Below are 20,055 nucleotides of genomic sequence, written 5' to 3'. Positions count from 1 at the left end.
GACATTTCAAGGTACAACTTCTTGACTATCATAAAATCCATGAGATCCTCTGCTAACCTGAAAAAGTCCTGTGGATAGGCCTATGAGGTGTGGGGCATCAGCCCATACAGCTATAGCTGGGACAAGCAAACTACTTATTTCTTTGTCTTCAGAGACTTGGGTCTGTACTTGAGTGTGGTATCAGTCAGGGAGGCCTCAAGTAGTGGAGGGGCAGAAGCAACCTGAATCTGGTCCACAGGCAGCTCCTTGTGCATGACAATGTGGGGGATGCTGCCCCCTTCTGGCAATCTGTACTTTGGTATCAGAAGCCAGCATCTGTCCAGCAGCTCCAGGCTCAAACAATGCCCGCAGCTGCTCTGCCTGTGTGGACGCTGGAGCATGTTGACCTCCCTAGGATCTCACCAGAGACCTTGTCAATGTGGGATATCATTGGAGGGGGCTGTGAAAGTGCCTTTTCTCCTCCATCAATCTTTATCCTGGGAGGGCTGTCAGAAACCATGACAGTGTAGTAAGATCCCCTGTCTTTTAGATGTTTCTCCTTCTTCCTGGGCATGAGATCTGAGGAAAGCAATGGACGTCATAGTAAGCCCTAGGTCATGGGTATGATCTCTTCTGTTCAAAATACTTTCACAAGAACTTATCCCTACACCTAATAGTGAGGCAGTTAAAGAACACACAGTTGGAACAACTAGGTATGTCACAGTCTGGACCCAGGAAGAACAAAGACAGGGTGGAACTCTTAGTAGGGAATCTGCTTTCCATACTCCCCAATGGGGTACTTATCAGAGAATATTTGTGGATTTGGGAGTGACTGACCTATGCACTCACACTCAGAGTTGCACTGGACTTTGATGGCAAGAATAAAATGAAAAGGAGCTAGTTGATGACCCTTGGTAACTCTGACTTCCTGACATCGGATGGGAGGGAGTCTGCCAGGCCACAGGTGAAGGAGAAATTCTCTGTTATTACAGCTAGCCTCAGGCTCCCATTTAGCAGAATCCTAAGAGTTATTACTGCAACTATGAAAGAATAGTTGTGTAAAATCTTACCATAACCACAGATGTCCTTCTCTTCTATATGCTGCAGTATTCATTCATAACATGGGGGAGTCTGCCTCCAGCTGACTCGTACGCCTGGCCAGTATACAAAATTCTAAAGTTACTGTGAGGTATGCGTGAAGTCGCATCATATTCAAACGTATGTCGGTCATAAAGAGATGTCGGGTCTAGAACGGACGTCAGCATGTACAAGACCTCACAACTTTTCTTCCATCTGTCCGATCATCTGATCCTGTCATTGCTCATTAGACAAGTTGTGAACCTGGGTTCTGATAAGTTCACGGTTTGGGGTTTTTCTTTGTACTTTTTGGCTACTGTGTACTGCTTTGGTTATATGTCAGCTAGGAAGGGCAAGTGTCAGTGTGGAAGACAGATTCCACATAAGGACTCTCACAAGCTTTGCTTATTTTGCCTAGGCCCGGATCACAAAGTACAGTTTTGTACCTATCATAAATGTAGATGTTCGAGTACTCATACAGCTGCAGTCATAACAGATGGGTTATCCTGCCATCAGGCGGGTCCTTGGTCGGACGAATTCCAAAGTCTAGGTCCGGCGTCGGTTGCCGTCGCTTCTTCCCTGACGTCAGTGCGGCAGGGGTATAAAAGAACCAGCCGACGCCATCTTCTTCAGTTTTTCTTGCCCCAGATGTCAGGTGCCCCCAGAAGGAAGGCAAAACATAAACTTATGTAGTCATGCAATATAGAATAATCAAAAAACAGTAGTTTGCAAGCAAATACACCATAAAAGAAAACCCCAAATAAGTTGTATGAGAAGGTGTTTGTCATAAGGCCTGTCCTAAGAGGGGATGGAGGGAGGGAAACCTGGACTGCAGCTGTATGAGCACTTGAACATCTACATTTATGGTAGGTACAAAACTGTACTATGTTCATCGTGCATACAGCTGCAGTCATAACAGATGGGTAGAATCCCAAAGCTAAGTAGGGGTGGCAGGCACTAAGTGGAACTAGGAGGAGCAAGGATGCCCTGCAAGACAGCTGTGGCAAATCCCGCTCTAGATTTTGAGTAAAGTGGAAGGTGATAGTGTTTGGAGAAAGTGTGCACTGAACTCCAAGTGGCTGCTTCCAAAATGTCCTTGGTAGGAACCCCCCTGAGGAAAGCTGCAGAGGTAGCTGTGGCCCTTGTGGAGTGGGACCTGATGCTTGAAGGCACAGCTTTTCCATGAAATGAGTAACAAAAGCGTATGCAGTGGGCTATCCATTTTGAGATTGTCTGTTTGGAGATAGCCTTTCCTTGAGCACCTGTAGCATAGGACCCAAAAAGTTGCTCGGATTTCCTGAATGGCTTTGTCCTGTCCAAATAATAACGTAGTTGTTTGTGAATGTCCAAGGAATGCAGTAGTCTTTCCCCTTTGTTTTGTGGGTTAGGGTAAAAGGTAGGTAAGTGGATAGTCTGATTCAAGGTTACACTGGATACTATCTTTGGCATAAAGGTAGGGTTGGTTCGTAAGGAAACTCTGTCCTGATGGAAAATGATGAAAGGTTGCACAGCCATGAGGGCCTGTAGTTCCGAAACCCTGCGTGCTGAGGTGATAGCCAGAAGGAAGGCTGGTTTCCATGACAAATATTGTAGTTCTGTTGAAGCAGCTGGTTCAAATGGAGGAAGGGTCAGTTTTTCCAATATGAAGTTGAGGTCCCAAGCAGGGACTGGTGGTTTCCTTGGGGGTTTTATATTCTTAGCCCCTCTGAGGAACTGTCTTGAGAGGATGAGAGAATAAAGGAGGATCTGTGTTGTATTGTGCAGAAATGGCTGAAGCATGGATTTTGATGGAGGAGAAGGAAAGTCCACTGTTTAACATCTCAGCTAGGTACTGTAATATTTGAGGTATATTTATTACCCAAGGATTCTGGCCCTTTTTCTGATTCCAGGCACAAAACCGCTTCCATTTGGCGGAGTAGGTTTTTCTAGTAGAAGGTCTTCTGGCCTCCAAGATGACATCCTGCACCTCCTTGGAGAGGAGGGTCTGTTGTGAAATCAAGGGATTCTCCATGCGGCTAGATTTAGGGTTTTGAGCTGGCTGTGAAGAGTTTTGAAGTTGTGCTGGGACAACAGAAGAGGCACTAGAGGTAGGATCCATGGTGGGGAATGCGTCAGGCTCTTCAGGAATGGATACCAGTGCTGTCTTGGCCAGTCTGGAGCAATGAGAATCATTTTCGGCCTCTCTGCTCTGACTTTTAATAGAACTTTGGGCAGCAGAGGGAGAGGCGGAAAGGCATAGACTGTCAATGTTGTCCAGTTGAAGGAGAGTGCGTCCACTTTCCAGGCCTGTGGATGATAGGTCCTTGAGCAAAATTTTTTCAGTTGGTAATTTCTGTGGGTAGCAAAGAGATCTATGTCTGGCTGTCCCCATGCCTGAGTTATCTTTGTGAAAACTTGAGGATGCAACTTCCATTCGTGTGGATCTGTCATATTTCTGCTTAGGCTGTCTGTCAGTGTGTTTTCCTTCCCTGGCAGGAATTGTGCCTGAAGTTGGATTTGCAATTCCAAAGCTGTGTTCTAAAGGGTCATTGCTATTGTATGAATGAGTTCCCCCCTGTTTGTTTATGTACCACATCACTGTGGTGTTGTCTGTCCTTATCAATAGCTGGCCTGGATGCAGTAGGTCTTTGAAGGCCATAATAGCATTTTGCACTGCTAGCATTTCCTTTTGGTTGATGTGTAGGTGCTTCTCTTTTTGGGACCATTTTCTCTGAATGCACTGATCTTTCATGTGTGCCCCCCAGGCGTAGTCCGAGGCGTCTGTTGTGATGATTTGATTTGCTTGAGGTATGCAGAAAGGGAGACCTTTGTTTCTTTGGCATGCTTGAGCCCACCACAGAAATTCCTTTTGAAGACATGGAATGAGTGGTATAATTGTTTCCAAACTGTGGCTGTGTTGAGACCATAAGTTTTTTAGGTACCATTGAAGTTTCCTCATATGCAGCTTTGCACATGGGATCAGCAGGATGCAAGACGCCATGAATCCCAGAGCCTGCAGGACTTTCCTTGCAGTCAGCCTGGTGAAGGTTGCCATTTTGCTGAAGTATTGAGATAGTTGCCCTTGTTTGTCTGGCGTGAGGTAGGCCATCTGGGTGTTTGCATTCAAGCTGGCACCCAGGAAAATTATTGTTTGAGAGGGTATTAGCTTTGATTTCTTTTTGTTGACTGTGTATCCCAGAAAGTTCAAGTCTTATTACAAACGCCAGGTGTTTCAGAAGTATGTCCTTGCTGTCCGCTTGGATCAGGCAGTTGTCCAGATATGGGTATATTTGTATTCCTTGAAGTCTGCAGAAGGCAATTACTGATGCCAGGCATTTCGTAAACACTCTGGGCGCAGTAGATAAGCCAAAGGGCAATGCAGAGAATTGATAATGGGTTGAACCTGCAAGAAATCTGAGGTATCTTCTGCAATCTTGTCTGATAGGGACATGCAGGTATGCCTCCTTGAGGTCCAGTGTTACCAGCCAAGACTCCTTGTCCAGCATGGGAAAAAGCTGCTGTAATGTGAGCATCTTGAATTTTGGTACCTGTAAATATGTGTTTAGGATGGATAGATCTAAAATAGGTCTCCAATCTTTGTCTTTCCTTGGCACCAGGAATAGTCTGGAATAAAACCCTTGACCTTGTTATTTTGCAGGCACCCCCTGAATAGCTTTCATGTCCATGAGAGCTGAAATTTGTTTTTGTGCCTCTGCCCTTTGATTTTGTGGCAGGTTTGGCATGCCTCTCACTTTTGGAAGGGTGTGAAAGTGGAATCTGTAGCCTCTGTCTATAATGTCCAGGATCCATTTGTCTTTTGTGACAATACGCCAATTTTTTGAGAATAATGCCAGTTTTCCGCCTAAAGGTGCTGCCATTAAAGCTTTGCTTGGCAGGTAAAGGGGAAAGTCATTGTGTCTTTTCTGAATGACTGTGATCTATCTTCTCCACCTCTTGGGGTTGGTGCTTGCCATTGCCTGGCTCTGAATGCTCCTTGAGATTGCCCTCTACATCTCGGGCGCCTGTATCTGCCTCTTTGAGGTCTGTCCATGGCTGGAAAGGACCAGTTTTTTGAAGGCCAGTTTCTACTGAAACATGGAGGTTGTACCTGCAGGAAATCTTTCACTGTTTGCATTGATCTCGCCTTTTCCCTCCATTTTCTTTAGTACCTCCTCAGCTTTAACACCAAACAATACATCTTTTTGAAGAGGTGCATCTAGTAATTTAGCTTTGACATGATCTGGTAAGGCTTGTTCTTTGAGCCAAGCATGTCTACGTATGACAGACCCTGTAACAGCAGCTCTACATGAGGCCTCTAAAGCATCAAAACCACACTGTAAGGAATGTTTACCCACTTGCTCTGCACTATGCAACAAATCCTGCAACTCTTTTAAATCTGGTTGCTCAGGTTGTGTCATTTTCCTTTTCAACTCAGATAATAAAAACTGTTGATACTTTAACATATGGAACTGACAGTTTAATGCCCTCATGGTTAAAGAGGCCAAGGTATACACCTTTTTCCCCCACCTTTCTAAAGCTCTGGAATCTCTCTCTGAAGGTAATGGTTTTTTAGCAGTACACGCCTTAATTCCCTTGGGACCCTGTGAAATAGTTTCTGGGTCAGCAGTATGGCTTTTGTATAGGAACTGGTGTGAATCCGGAACCCGGTAATACCAGTCTCGTTTAACAGGAGCTGGAGGTAAAGAATCTGGGTTGAGGCTGGCTTCTGTGTACACATCTAATATATCTAAGACAGGAGGGATAGCCAGAGGCCTATGCTGGGGGAGCAAGAGAAAATCCCTGAGCCTTTTCTTGGAATCTGAGTAATCTTGGCCTTCCCAGTGAAAGTGTTCCCTCAAAGTATGTAGGGTTTCCCCAAAGGAGTAGTCCTCAGGGGGGGAGACCGAGGGAATAGACTCCTCTGCATCAGACTCTTCAAAAAGGGAATATATATTCCTGGTCCTCGGAATGTTCAGAGGTAATAGAGGCTTGATCTGAGGAAGGGTAGTCTTCCTCTAATCTGGGCCTTTTGTCCAAGGGGGTTTGAGAACCCCTGATAAGAGTAATCAAAGCCTCAGCCATTTTGAGCATCTGTTTTTTAGGCATGGGGCCTTGAGAGGGGGTCTGTGATCCTTGTTTTTAGGTTTCATGGCTGCTTTAGATTTTGTGAAAGCCTTAATAGAGAAGGAGGAAGGCCTGAAGATACCTTGAGAAATGGCAGGCCTGTCTAAACTCTGGGTTTCCCCGCCAGAAGTGGCGTCGGTATCTGTAGTCGGAATGGGGGCCGAGGAGCCTGCGACCTCGGGCACAGAAGACACCAGTAATGAAGTGTCATTGGTACTGGGGGCGAGGCATCTCGCTGAGAACCGGAGAACCGAGTCGGCCTTAGCATGGTGTCAGTAGAAGTCGCGGACCTCGTATGTCGATCCTTATCTTTGCGCCTTTACTCAAAACTGGAGTCGGAGTATCCGACATAATATAATTAAATTTTTACCAAAATAGTGATGGGCTTAACTCCGCCTGACGCTTAATAGTGCGCTTGTTGAATCTAGCACAAAACGGCAGGCCGAGACGCCGTGGTCTGGGCCTAAGCAAAGAATACAAAAAGTGGAAATCCTTATGCGGTATTTGCTTCTCACATGAAATGCAATTATTAACTTTGTCTGACATCGGTCTGAGGCAAGAAAAGTTTCCAACGGGTACTTGGCTTTCAAGAAGACTTCGCTGAAATATTTTCATAAATCTCAGGAGCTGGCCCGGCACTTGCGAACTGCTTCTGCCGGGCACCGCTGCAAGAAAGACTGGAGAAAATGGCGTCGGCTGGTTCTTTTATACCCTGCCGCCGCACTGACATCAGGGAAGAAGCGACAACCGACGCCGGACCTAGACTTTGGAATTCGGCCGACCGAGGACCCGCCTGATGGCAGGATAACCCATCTGTTATGACTGCAGCTGTATGCACGATGAACATCCACACTACCTGTGCTATTTGTAAGACCTTTGTACCCAAGACACTACATAGTCACTTACAGGCAGCAGAAAAGTCCTGAGGTTTGGTACATGCCAACATCCATTTTATACCCAATGTCACATTATTACCGGCGTACGTTTGAATACCATGTGACACTGCACGTACATCACATTAGCGTTAGACTTTTGCATACTGGCCATATGTACGAGTCAGCCAGAGGCATTCTCTCATGTTATGAATATTGCAGCATATGAACAGAAGGACATCTAAGATGAAAGTACACTTGTGTATACATACCATAAATGTAGATGTTCAAGTGTATTCACTGTTGCAGTCATCACTTGTTGGTTATCCCTGCTGGGTAGCCCTCGGTTGGCCTGAATACCAGACTAAAGATTATCCATCCTGTGTCGGCTGTAGATTGCCTGGGCCTGACGTCAGGTCATCAGTGGTGTAAAACAGGGCAGCAGATGCCATTGCATCAGTTTTTCCTGCCCCAACCTATAGGAGCTCCATCCAAAAGGCCTGACAAAGGCCAACCTGAGGGATGCTCACAGGCATAGATAGTTGTGAAGGAAACTGAGAGAGAAGTAGAGGGAAAACAGGACTGCAACAGTGAATACATTCGAACATATACATTTATGATAAATGTACACAACTGTTCTATATTCTTCGTGTTTCACTGTTGCTGTCATCACTTGGGAAGATTCCCAAAGCTGAAGGTAGGGTGGAAGGTATAAGGAAAGGCATAGTAGAACAGGACTGCACTGTTCTAAGTAGGGCCTAACATGCCCTACAGGACTGCAAAGGCAAAGCCTGCCCAGGTTTTGGAGAAAACAGGCAAATGGTAGTGCTTGGTGAAGGTGTGGATGGAAGTGCAAGTGGCAGCTTCTAGGATGTCCTTGGTAAGGACTCCTCTGAGGAAGGCTGTGGAAGTAGATGCTGCCCTAGTGGAGTGGCTTCGGACTGGCTTGGGAGAAACTTTCCATGGAAGTGGTAGCAGAAATGGATACAGTTGGATATCCACTTAGAAAGGGTCTGCTTGGTAATAGGTTCCCCTCTTCCCCGGGGTGAGGCTGATCAGGAGCTGGTCAGTCTTTCTGAGAGACTTGGTTCTATCCAGATAGTATCGAAGTTGTCTATGCACATCTAGTGAATGAAGGATTCCCCCCCGTTCTGAGGGATAGGAAAGAAGGCTGGGAGATGTACAGCCTGATTCAGTGTTACATCAGACACCACTTTAGGCATAAAGGAGGGGTTAGTTCTAAGACACACCCTGTCTGCACGGAAGATAATCAAGGGTTCAATGGCCATGAGTGTCTGCAGCTCAGAAATCCTAGCTGAGGTTATGGTCAGCAGGAAGATGGTTTTCCAAGAGAGGTGTTTTAGCTCTGCTGAGGCAGCTGGTTCAAAGGGAGGTAAGGTCAATTTTTCCAAGACATTATTCAGGTCCCAGGCAGGAGTGGGTGACCTCCTAGGTGGCCTGATGTGAGATACCCCCTCAAAGAAATTGTTTTAGCAAGGGGTGGGAGAACAAAGGCTGCTCTGTATGGGTATGGGCAGAGATAGCTGAGGCATGCATTTTGATGGAAGAGTAAGATAATCCTTTTTGCACTAGCTTCGCCAGGTAGTCTAGAATCAGAGAGAGAGAGAGAGAGAGAGATGCCAGTGAGCTGCTGGTACCCTTAGTTTTGCACCAGGCATTGAATCTTTTCCATTTAGCCGAGTATGACTTCCTGGTCCTGGGCCTCCTTAATTACATCCAGAACCTGCTTGCTCAGCAGTGGGTTGGTATCTGCCTTTGGGCTATAAGTCATGTAGAATGGTTGAGAGTTTGCAGATTGGGATGCAGTACTGACCCTTTTTCCAGAGTTAGAAGTCCTTCTGTGAGGGGCAGATTCCAGGGAGGCTCGTTGGTTAGGTTGAGTAGCAAGGGGTACCAATGTTGCCTGTTGTCTATGGATGCAAAGAGGTTTAACTCTGGGGTCCCCCAAGCTTTGGTGATGCAGACAAAGGTCTCCCTCCGAAGCTGCTTTTTGTGGGGTCCAGGACACTTCTGCTGAAGTGGTCTGCTAGGGTATTCATCGCCCCCGGCATATACTGGGCTATCAGGTGAAGGCCCATCATCGAGGCAGTCAGCCAGAGAAGCATGGCATGACAAAGCAGATAGGAGTGTGTTCTCCCCTGCTTGATGATGTACCGCATGACTGTGGTATTGTCTGTTTTGATGAGGAGCACCCCTGGTTTCAGATGGCTCTTGAAGCCTGTGATAGCCCTGAGTACTACCATCATTTCTTTTAGGTTGATATGTAGGTCTAGGTCCCTGAGGTCTCAAATGCCTTGGGTGCACATGTCTCCTAAGTGTGCCCCCCAGGCTTTGTCTGAGTCATCTGTGGTGATGGTCTGGCCATGGGGAAGAATTAGAAAAGGTAGGCTCTTGTTCTGGGTGCAGATTTCTGCCCACCATAGGAGTTCCCCCTCATAAGCAGGGAATCAGAGGCAGTTGCAGCTCCAGAGACTGAGTGTCCTGGCACCATAGGTTTTTTAGGTAACCTTGCAGTTTTCCCATGTGTAGTCTGGCCAAGGACATCAACAGGATGCAGGATTCCATGTACAGCAGAGCTTGAAGGTACTTCCTTGCTGTGAGGTGTGTTCTGTAAGCCAAGTGGGCAAAGTATTGGGGCAGGAAACTTTGTTTTTCTGGAGAGAGGAAGCCTCTTTGGATGGATGTGTCCAGGACAGCTCCCAAGAAGGTGATCTGTCTGGTGGGCTGGAAATGGGATTTTTTTTGTTGATGGTAAATCCCAGAGAGGCAAAGAGTGTTTGCACAAAGTCGAGGTCTTGCAGGAGCTTTTCCCTGCTGTCTGCCTGGATGAGACAGTTGTCCAGATAAGGGTAAACTTGAATGTTTTTCTGTCTAAAGAAAGCAACAACAGGGGCCAGGCATTTGGTGAAAACCCTTGGAGCAGTAGATTAGCCAAAGGGCAGAGCAGAGAACTGAAAGTGTTGTGAGCCTGCCCTGAAGCAAAGGAATCTTCTGCAGGACTCCCTTATAGGGATATGGAGGTAGGTATCTTTTAGGTCCAGGGTGACTAGCCAGGCATTTGGGGTCAGCATGGGTAAGAGTTTTGGCAGTGTAAGCATTTTGAATTTTGGTACTTGCAGGGAAAGGTTTAGTGTGGATAGATCCAGAACAGGGTCCCAAGAGCCCTCTTTCCTGGGTAACAGGAACAATCTTGAATAAAACCCTTTTCTTGGTTGTTCCTTGGGTATTGGTTCTACTGCTCCTTGAACACATAGTTTCTGAATTTGGCAGAGGGCTTCTGCCCACTAATTTGATGGTATGTCTGGATACCCTTGTTAAGATTGGGCTCTCTCTGAAGGAGAATTTGTATCCTTGGAAAATGATTTTTAGGATCCATTGATCCTTGGTGATAGACTGCCAGTTATCTTTGAAAAGAGATAGCCTTCCTCCTAACCTTTGTGAAGGGGGGGCAGATGGGGAGGAGGAGTCAATGTGAGTCCTTGGAGTGAACTTAGAACTCCCTGCCCTGGGGGTTGTAGAGGTCTAGTGTCTGGGCCTCTGCTCTCCTTGCTCTTGTTGTTGCTTTGGGGGGAAGGGGGGTCTGTCCCTGCGTCCTTCCTTTGCACAGGCCTGCACTGGGAAGGAAAAAAACAGTGTTTGGTGGGAAAGTTCCTGCTGAATCTGGGAGGCTGTACTTGGAGGAAATCTTTTGCTGTCTGCATTGATTTTTGCCTTATCCTCCATTTTCTTACTCACCTCCTCCACCTTCATCCAAACAGGTGGTCCTTATCTAGGGGCATCTAGGAGATTGGATTTAACATAATCAGGCAGAGATTGCTCTTTCAGCCATGCATGTCTCCTAATGACTGACCCCACAACAGCAGCCCTGCTGGAGGCTTCTAGGGCATTGTATCCACAGTGGAGGGAAAGTTTTGCAACTTGAGAGCTGCAGTGTAAGAGTTCCACTAGTTCTCTGGAAGTAGAACTGTCAGGCAAGGAGGAAATTTTCTGCTTTAATGGTTCCAAGGTATGTTGCTGACATTTTAACATAAGGAAATGGCAGTTAAGAGCTCTAATAGCTAAGGTAGCAGAGGTGTATACTTTTTTTACCCCATTTGTCTAGGGCTCTGCTATCCTTGTCAGATGGAATAGGGTCTTTGAAGGAACTAGCTCTAGCCCCTTTGAGTCCCTAGGTAATGACCTCTGGGTCCGCTGCAGGATTTTTAAATAAGTATTTATGGGTGTCTGGCACCCTGTAGTACCTACCAAATACCAACGAAGACTGCAGATAGCAAACCAAGAAATAAAGGCACTGGAAGAGTCAAGAGCACGAAACCAACTGACTGTAATCAAAGGATTTAATAAGTTGAAGCGCTTTTCGTTTGCTGCCTTTAGCAAACTTCTTCAGAACAATCAATCAAAAAGTTAAAATCTCTTAGCACAGGTTTAAATAGTCACTGTGATTAAACTAATTATAACCAAGCCAATCATCATTAAACAGCATTTCTACCTGCTTTTCCAAGCATTGCTCTTAAAAACAAGCAATTACAAGTGAATACAAATATAAAAATATATGTATATGTAATTTTTTTTAAAATATAAATATATCATTTAGTACTGAAAAATGTACATATTGGCTGATAATTACATGATTTCTTAACTTGTGCTCAGTGTTTCGACCGGTTAATAATAGTGTATTAACAAGTATCCAAAAATACAAAAATGTTGACGTATTGATGCCTTATTAAAGTACTTTATACACTTAGCACTGTATAAATAATACCAACACTTATATAACAAAAAGGCAAGATACTAAAATATTTACATTATATAAATTGCCCTACCTGCTAATGTTCAAATGCCAAAATTGCAACTATTGCAAATTTGTAGACAATATTTATCTGGTGCCAGTAAATGGTTTCTACATCAAACTGAAATCAAGATTTAATTGTAACACGAAAATGGTGGTCTATATAGCAATATGCCAAAACTGTCCTGCTTTTTATGTGGGCAAATCGGAGCGGAGAATTTATGAACACCAATACGCTATTAATAAAAAGAAACAAGATAATGCGTTGGCAAAACATGTTCAGCTCAATTTAGACCATAAATTTAAATTTTCAGTAATAGACCAGATTAACTCAGATGTAAGGGGTGGACCAGCACCACTACGTCTGGAGGAGTTGGAATTATTTTGGCAAATCAGATTAAATGCTTATAATTTCCCTTGATTAAACGAAACATGTTCCATCAGTAGCATTCTTAAACTTAAGAGTCTTAGACGGTGACGAGCTGCCTATTTTTAGAATATCTGTTAGGGAACATAAAAATGACAAATTGATTTGAATTGCATAGTTATCATGTAAGCATGTTTAGGAACACCCCTTCAAACTTTGTTTACATTTGCCAAGTATTAGCAGGTAGGGCAATTTATATAATGTAAATATTTTAGTATCTTGCCTTTTTGTTACATAAGTGTTGGTATTATTTATACAGTGCTAAGTGTATAAAGTACTTTAATAGGGCACCAAGATGTCAACATTTTTGTATTTTTGGATACTTGCTAATACACTATTATTAACTCGTCGAAACACCGAGCACAAGTTAAGAAATCATGTAATTATCAGACAATATGTACATTTTTCAGTACTAAATGATATATTTATATTTTAAAAATTTTTACATATACATATATATTTTATATTTGTATTCACTTGTAATTGCTTGTTTTTAAGAGCAATGCTTGGAAAAGTAGGTAGAAACGTTGTTTAATGATGATTGGCTTGGTTATAATTAGTTTAATCACAGTGACTATTTAAACCTGTGCTAAGAGATTTTAACTTTTTGATTGTTTGTTCTGAAGAAGTTTGCTAAAGACAGCAAACGAAAAGCGCTTCAACTTATTAAATCCTTTGATTACAGTCAGTTGGTTTTGTGCTCTTGACTCTTCCAGTGCCCTTATTTCTTGGTACCCTGTAGTACCTGTCTGGCTTTCTAGGTGCAGGAGGTAGGGCATCAGGTGTGAGGCTAGACTCCATGAAAACATCCCCCACCACATCCAAAATGGGAGGAATGGCCAAGGGTTTGTGCTGGGGAAGGTCCAGAAACTCTCTTAGCCTCTTTGTAGACTGGGAGTAATCCTGAGCTCCCCAATGGAAGTGTTCCCTAAGCATGTGTAAGGTCTCTCCAAAGGAAAGGTCCACAGGTGGGGATACAGAAAGGATGGATTATTTTGCATCAGAATCCTCATAGGTGGTAAGGGGCTGTTGTTCATTGTCTGAATCCAAAAATCAGATTCTTCAGTATCAGGTTCTGAGAGAATCTCTGAGGAAAGGTCCCTTTTCCTTTTTGCTGGGGTAGTCTGTTTACCTTTGATAAGGGTAATGAGATGTTGTGACTGAGCAGGTTGGGCTTGAAGATGGCGACTGCAAATAGTTTTTCTGGGAGTGGCCTTGGTTTTAGGCCTCAGAGCTTCAATGGGCCTGGGCGCAGCTGTCGGTTGTTGTCTGGTGTTGGTTATCCGAAAGCTTCCTCGGAAGCCGGTGCCTGCGGAGCAGCTCCGGACCCAACTGTGGGGCTGACAACTGAAAACTCTGCAGATGTAGTCTGATCTGGCAGTGTTCTGGACTCCGAATGGGTCTCGGTAGAGGCCTATGGAGGTACAGCATCAGGCATCAGGGGCTGCGTAGGCACCTCACTGAATTACACTGTACTGGTGGTTGCCTTCAGGGAAGAGTCGTCTGAAGGCCTAACTTTTTGTGGTCTGTCCCTTTCTTTATCCTTTTTCTTTTTGGGGATATCCAGTGTATGCTGACCGATGGACGCCATTTCATACTGCGAAGAACCGTCTCTGAAATATCTAGTTACAAATTCTGCTCTATGGCGGATGGTCCTAGCATTAAAGAGAGTGCAGAACCGACATCCGGGGATGTCATGGTCTGGGCCTAAACAGGTTACACACAGGTTATGGAAGTCTTGGTATGGTATTTGTTTTCGAAAGCAGAGACAATTATTTACTTTTTTGGACATCGGTTAGTGCAAGAAAAAGATCCCCATTGGGGTACTTAGCTTTAGTTGTTTTCTACTTTGGCAGTGGCTGACCGACGCACATGCTAACTGCTTCTGCTTCAGGCTCCACGGCAAGAAAGACTAATGTAATGGCGTCGGCTGCCCTGCTTTATACCACTGATGACCTGACGTCAGTCCCAGGCGACCTGCAGCCGGACACAGGAGTGATAATCTTTTCTCTGGTATTCATGGGCCGTGGGCTACCCAGCAGGGAAAACCCACAAGTGATGACTGCAACAGTGAAACACAAAGAACATCATATATATGTTTACCTGGCACAGGAAGTGACATGCAATACTAATGACAGCAGACAATGCTAAAGAATATCTGGGAAACAGAAAAAAGTTTAAAAGCCAGCCACCAGCACAGGAGAACTGAGAGAGGAAAGGCAACTGAAAAACAACACCACACCAAAGTAAACAGCATGCAATTATACATGTAGGCACCACAGATTCAGTTGAAAACCATCCAAAATGACTAATGCTTTCTGATGGATGTGAAACAATCCATAATGCATCAAAACAGTTCTGCAACAGAGTCCTTAGGAACTATTATAGGATGGACAAACAGGAAACATTTTGCAGTCATCAACAGGAGGTGATCCACGAAAGGGACAGGTATCTTTCAAGTTTGCCTTGGATTAAACACCATTCTTCCAAGCTTCACTACTGTGATTTTTGGTATAAAGACTTACACATCTCTTTACTGGATTACATTTCAGGTAAGAAAATTAGAGTGTAGCATGAAGAGATGAAAGTAACGGAAGTTTTACTTACCTGCTCTTCTTTGTATTGCTGTACACATTTGTATATATAGCTCAGTCCTGCTCTTGTTAACACAAATGATGCCTGCTCATTTACAAGGGTATCTAAATGTGCTTCAATCTGAATGGCAGAAAAAATGCAATTAGTAGCATGTAAAGCATCTCTAAATAAAACAGCAAAATGGGTTCATTTACAGATTAAAATAAGATTAAATCTAAGTTATGCAGACATGTGTTGTAAATAACAGATATAGATGAACTATATCAGATGATCTGCAAGGAGGTCTTCTGCAGTGAGTAACTGCTGGGATTTTCTTGTCTAATATCCCTAGCCCAGCATCATTCTCAAATTTCTCTTATTCTTACATTTGAGGGAGAGGATGCACAAATCCCTCTGTGTAGTGTGCATTGTGATATCACATGCTGTGCTAGATGGACACAAGCAGCCCCTGCATTATACAGCCTGATCACTAACTACAAAGCTGCAACAGCAATTAGGAAAGAATAACAAAATGCACAAAGATAAATTATATTCTGAAATGGTGTGCTGGCACAGAAGTTTTTGTTCTTTAATGTGACTTCAGTCAATAGGGCTTTATTAACCGCAAAGTCAGATGGAGGGAAACCCCAAATTGGGTGGGGGAAAGAATATCTATAGCAAATCTCCTCCTTGAACAAAGGGAATGGGATACAGTTGCTTTGCTCATGACTTATACTGGAAGAAGGCCACAATAGTAAGGACACTGAAATAAAAAGAGAATAGCTAGAAAAAGTAAAATATTGCAATGAAATAAAACATATACTGGCAGAAAATTAAAAAAAATGGAGGCAGGTACCATGTTCTCTACCCCACTGGACCCTGAATGTATACAGTTTTTAATGGTACACAAGGCCCTTCTCTGTCTCATTAACTAGTATTCATCTAATGCAAACTAAGGACTTACACCAATGGCTATTAAAGACTGCAAAACACAGAACAGAAATTCCTAGTCCTTGGAAGTGTACTGTAATAGACATCTGTGCCAGGTAAGCGGGAAGGAGGCATTAACAAGAGTGAAAGAGAGGCAAGAGTGGTCTTGACCAGGACAATAATACTGTAATTAAGATGCATTTGAATGGAGTCTGCTGGGGTGCACCGTACTTAAAAAGTTAAAAACTTCAATACCTGCCTGATTTAAATGAAAATTCATCTGCAGCCACAGGGTAGAAAGGCTGTTCAGCATACGGGATGGCAGGAGGTAATTAACACCCACAGCAAAATTCTCTCTCAGAAAAAAAACTGATACATCTGTATCAGCAGATAGACAAGAGGACTCTCACTGAATGGTCTTGGTTGAGTAACTGCATGTGCATCAGTTTGCCAGTTCATTGCCTATCCCCCCCCCATCAGTGAGCACATACAGAGGATATAAAAAGTCCACACACCCGTGTTAAAATGACAGGTTTTTGTGATATAAAAAAGGAGACCACTATAAATCATTTCAAAACTTTTCTCTCCTTTAATGTGACCTATAACCTGTACAATTCAACTGAAAAACAAATCTGTTAGGGGAAAAAACTATAAAAAAATAAAAAATGTACAATAAGCTGTTGCACAAGTGTGCACACTCAAACTAATACTTTGTTGAAGCACTTTTTGACTTAATTACAGTATTCAGTCTTCTTGGGTACACACCTGCCATCAATTAAAGAGACTCTGATTAATCCCAAATAAAGTTCAGCTGTCCTGGTAGGATTTTCCTGACATTTACTCAGCTGCTTGCGACAGCAAAAGCCATGGTTCGCAGACAGCTTACAAAGCATCAAAGGGATCTCATTGTTGAAAGGTATCAGTCAGGAGAAGGGTTCAAAAATTTCCACAGCATTGGATATACTTTGGAACACAGTGAAGACAGGCATCAAAAAGTGGAGAAAATATGGGACAACAGTGACATTGCAAAGATGCTGCACTACAATGGGGAAAAGGGCATATACCTTTCAACGAAATGAGTTTCAGTGAAATGAGTTTTCAGTGAAGTGAGCTTTCAGTCAAGCATGGTCAGTGAAATGAGCTTTCAGTGAAGTGAAGTAGGCCAATATAAATATAGGGTCTATATCAGCATTTCGAAAATGTAATAGTTCGAATCACAAAATATCGAACTAAAATAATCGAACTATTACATTTTCAAATGCCGATATAAAAAAAAAACAAAAACCTAAAGAGTGTAGGCAGGGGGACCCCCCCCCCCCCCGCTACTTAAATATACCAACTCTGAGACCGGACTACATTGTAGTGAATGGAAATCTCCCCTTACGGAGATTTCCATTTACCGGTTCGATGTTCTGCACTTTTGGCATTCTCGCGTAAATAACGCATTCGATATTGTCAACGTTTGAGATGCTGACAGGAGCCCTAAATAAATAAATACATAAATATATATATATATATATATATATATATATATATATATATATATACACACACACACACACTTACATGGAACTCTGCACAGAGGAACAGGCTGAAGGCCACACATCCCACAGAAGTTGGTGGATGACCACACACAACACAGGAGTTGATGGAAGACCATGCATCTTATTCAGGGGCAGAAAGAAGATATTTCTGACTCATTAATGGAGGTCCTCTCACAATCAACTGACACGGTAAGAAAGTTTCTGTTATATCCGACTCTGAGGACACTCCCGGATCAACTGTCATCTGGGTATAATCCCAGGTATTTAACATCTGAGTGGAAGGAGTTGAAGGATAAAAGCATGGAAGTCAGGGAGAAGAGTCCTGGAGTACAGACTTCCCAAACGTGATCTGACTTTATGAACCGCTGTTGAGAAAATGATGATTGCTGAAGGTCCAAGTGACCATGCTACACATACCCTACAGCAGACACACTCTTAGAACAAGCAATGGATACAGCCACTCTGCTGGTGAAATGGGCTCTGAATGTAGTCTTAGCTAGTGGACAACAGCTGAACAGTGGGAAAAGACAACTCATCCCAGGGGGCATTAGCTGACCAGTGGTAAAAGACAACTCAGTCTGCAATTCACTTGGATATTGCCTTCATGCCAAACAAAAACCCTTCCCTCCTTAAAGTCAAAGAAGAAAAATTAGTCTGTCTAAATTCCTGTACCCATTCTCGGTAACACTCGAACTGACTGTGCCAATCTAAAATGTGAAAGGCCTCTCAACGGAGTTGATAGACTGGTTTGGGGAAGACCTTCAAAACTAACACTGGGAAGGAAATATGAGTTTGTCATGAGGGGGCCATCATATCCTTCTGTAAGACTGGGTATGGTTCCCTACCCATAAGACCTACAGCTGAAAAATATACTTTCAAATGGTGGTGGACACCAGGGACAGGGTTTATCATGAAATAAACTACAATACTTAGTTGGCTTAAACACTCGCACCATGAAGTTCTGCTCTCACAGAATGGATGAATATAAGGGTGAATGGAGATATAAAACTCATTTGAGGGACTGCAGTGCCAGTTGGTTGTGAGCCACAATTTGCCCGCCACCAGGAGATGATAACCTGGGATATCTGATGTATGCACACTGCAGAATAGCTATGGCTCAAGCTGTACAGGTGCTATAGGTGTGTCAAAGAACACATACAAAGCAAATAACTTGGAAGGCACAAGGTACCACCCTGCATAGATGAAGAACTTTATCCACTCAATCATAAGCCTAAGAAGTGACAGGCTTCCTGACAGTCTCAAAAAAATCAGATACTGGCACAGGCAAGTATGAGATGAAGGGATCTACATTAGGATTCCTGCCTAAAGGTGGACCTGGCTGAACCTCTCATCCTTGGCAAAAGCAGTGATGGTTCCCTGCACTGATAAGAATCTTAAATCCTAAATCTATGACCTTCTCAACAATCATAGTGTCAAAATTATGTATTTTTTTACCTTTTTAATTCTGTAAGAAACATAGAATCAATGGAAATGGCAAGAACGTGAAGAGGAGCTTCACATGCCAATGAACAGAGACAGCATCCACCACTATTGCCAAGTTTCCCTGATAACTACACAGAAGACTGGAAGGGCCATGTTTTCCCAAATGGCAAAAAAGGTGCCTTGTGTCTGGAAGACCCAGATCAAGGATGGCTTCTGAATATGTAGGTCTTGGACAAGATTCAAGATTTGGCTCACAGGCAGCTCAATCATATTCCGCATGATGTGAGCTGTTGAGATAGTGATGACTCTGCTTATGGCCCACTGTTAGATGAGCAATACCTCCCTGCAAAGTCAGTACACTCTTCTTGTTTGTTTAGATACCTTGCAAAAGGCGTGTGTGATGATGTGAGGTATTGCCAGCTATGCCAGGAGAAGTAGGGTAGCAGATGTGTAACATATGCCAGCATAGCTAGCTGGAGTTTTGTAAAGAATTATATGTCATTTGTATATCAAACTGATTTGTGCAGGCGCTTGTGTTGAAAATGTATTTGTAAAGCTGCTTGTGTTAAAAATGTACCAACAGTGGGTCTTGCTGAACAGAAAAGAAATACAACTGTATGTCAGACTTTATTGTAACTGTTGAAATTAATATATTGTAACAGAGCATCCTGGAAGAGAAGAGGTTAATCTCAGTCCCGCTAACTTTGAAAAACAGTCTGAAATTAAATTACCTGGTTTAGACCATAAAGATTGTATCCAACAGATCTTATTGCACCCAGAGACAAATTGTCTGCGAAAACCAGGACTAGGAATCCTACTGTACTGTCCTTAGGAGTGAACTAATTGATACCCTAGAAGGGTGGAAGTTTTCAGAAATGGTTTTGCAGATTCCAGAGGCTATAAAAAGAAGTTATGTACTCACCATAACGTTCCATGTTTGTTGTCCATCTCGCCGTTCATTCTTACAATGATGGGTTCGGCTCCGACTCGGCCGAATACATAGCTGAAAGTCTCAAACCTGGCTTGTGGCAAGAAGGTATCCCACAATACAGTGGTGTAATTCCCCAGATATTGTTTGCTGCTATTACTGAATGATATGTACACTATATACATATATACAAGTATATACTATACCTAATAGGAGGAGAAACAAACTGAAAAAGAGCTCCTAAAGGTAGTAAAAAACATCTACCAGGTCCACAAGGAGTCTTTGGCAGGGGGAAGGAGAGAGGGTTCATAAGAATGAATGGCGAGATGGACAACAAACATGGAATGTTATGGTGAGTACATAACTTC

The 20,055-nt window shown here is 43.4% G+C and overlaps 1 protein-coding gene across 2 annotated transcripts in view; it reads right to left on the bottom strand.

The window, feature by feature from the left end:
* COG6 (component of oligomeric golgi complex 6) overlaps positions 1-20,055 on the bottom strand; it is a 1,421,580-nt gene that overhangs the window by 240,808 nt on the left and 1,160,717 nt on the right. For both annotated transcript variants that reach the window (XM_044071656.1, XM_044071657.1), the window contains exon 16: positions 14,876-14,983. In XM_044071656.1, the coding sequence (XP_043927591.1) occupies positions 14,876-14,983 (108 nt within the window). The remainder of the gene's footprint in view (positions 1-14,875; positions 14,984-20,055) is intronic.

Source organism: Protopterus annectens, chromosome 5.part0 (genome assembly GCF_019279795.1).
Source record: "Protopterus annectens isolate FY-2018-M chromosome 5.part0, PAN1.0, whole genome shotgun sequence".
Classification (NCBI taxonomy): Eukaryota; Metazoa; Chordata; order Ceratodontiformes; family Protopteridae; genus Protopterus; species Protopterus annectens.
The sequence above is the reverse complement of the archived record's forward strand: the minus strand, read 5'-3'. Positions and strand labels throughout refer to the sequence as shown.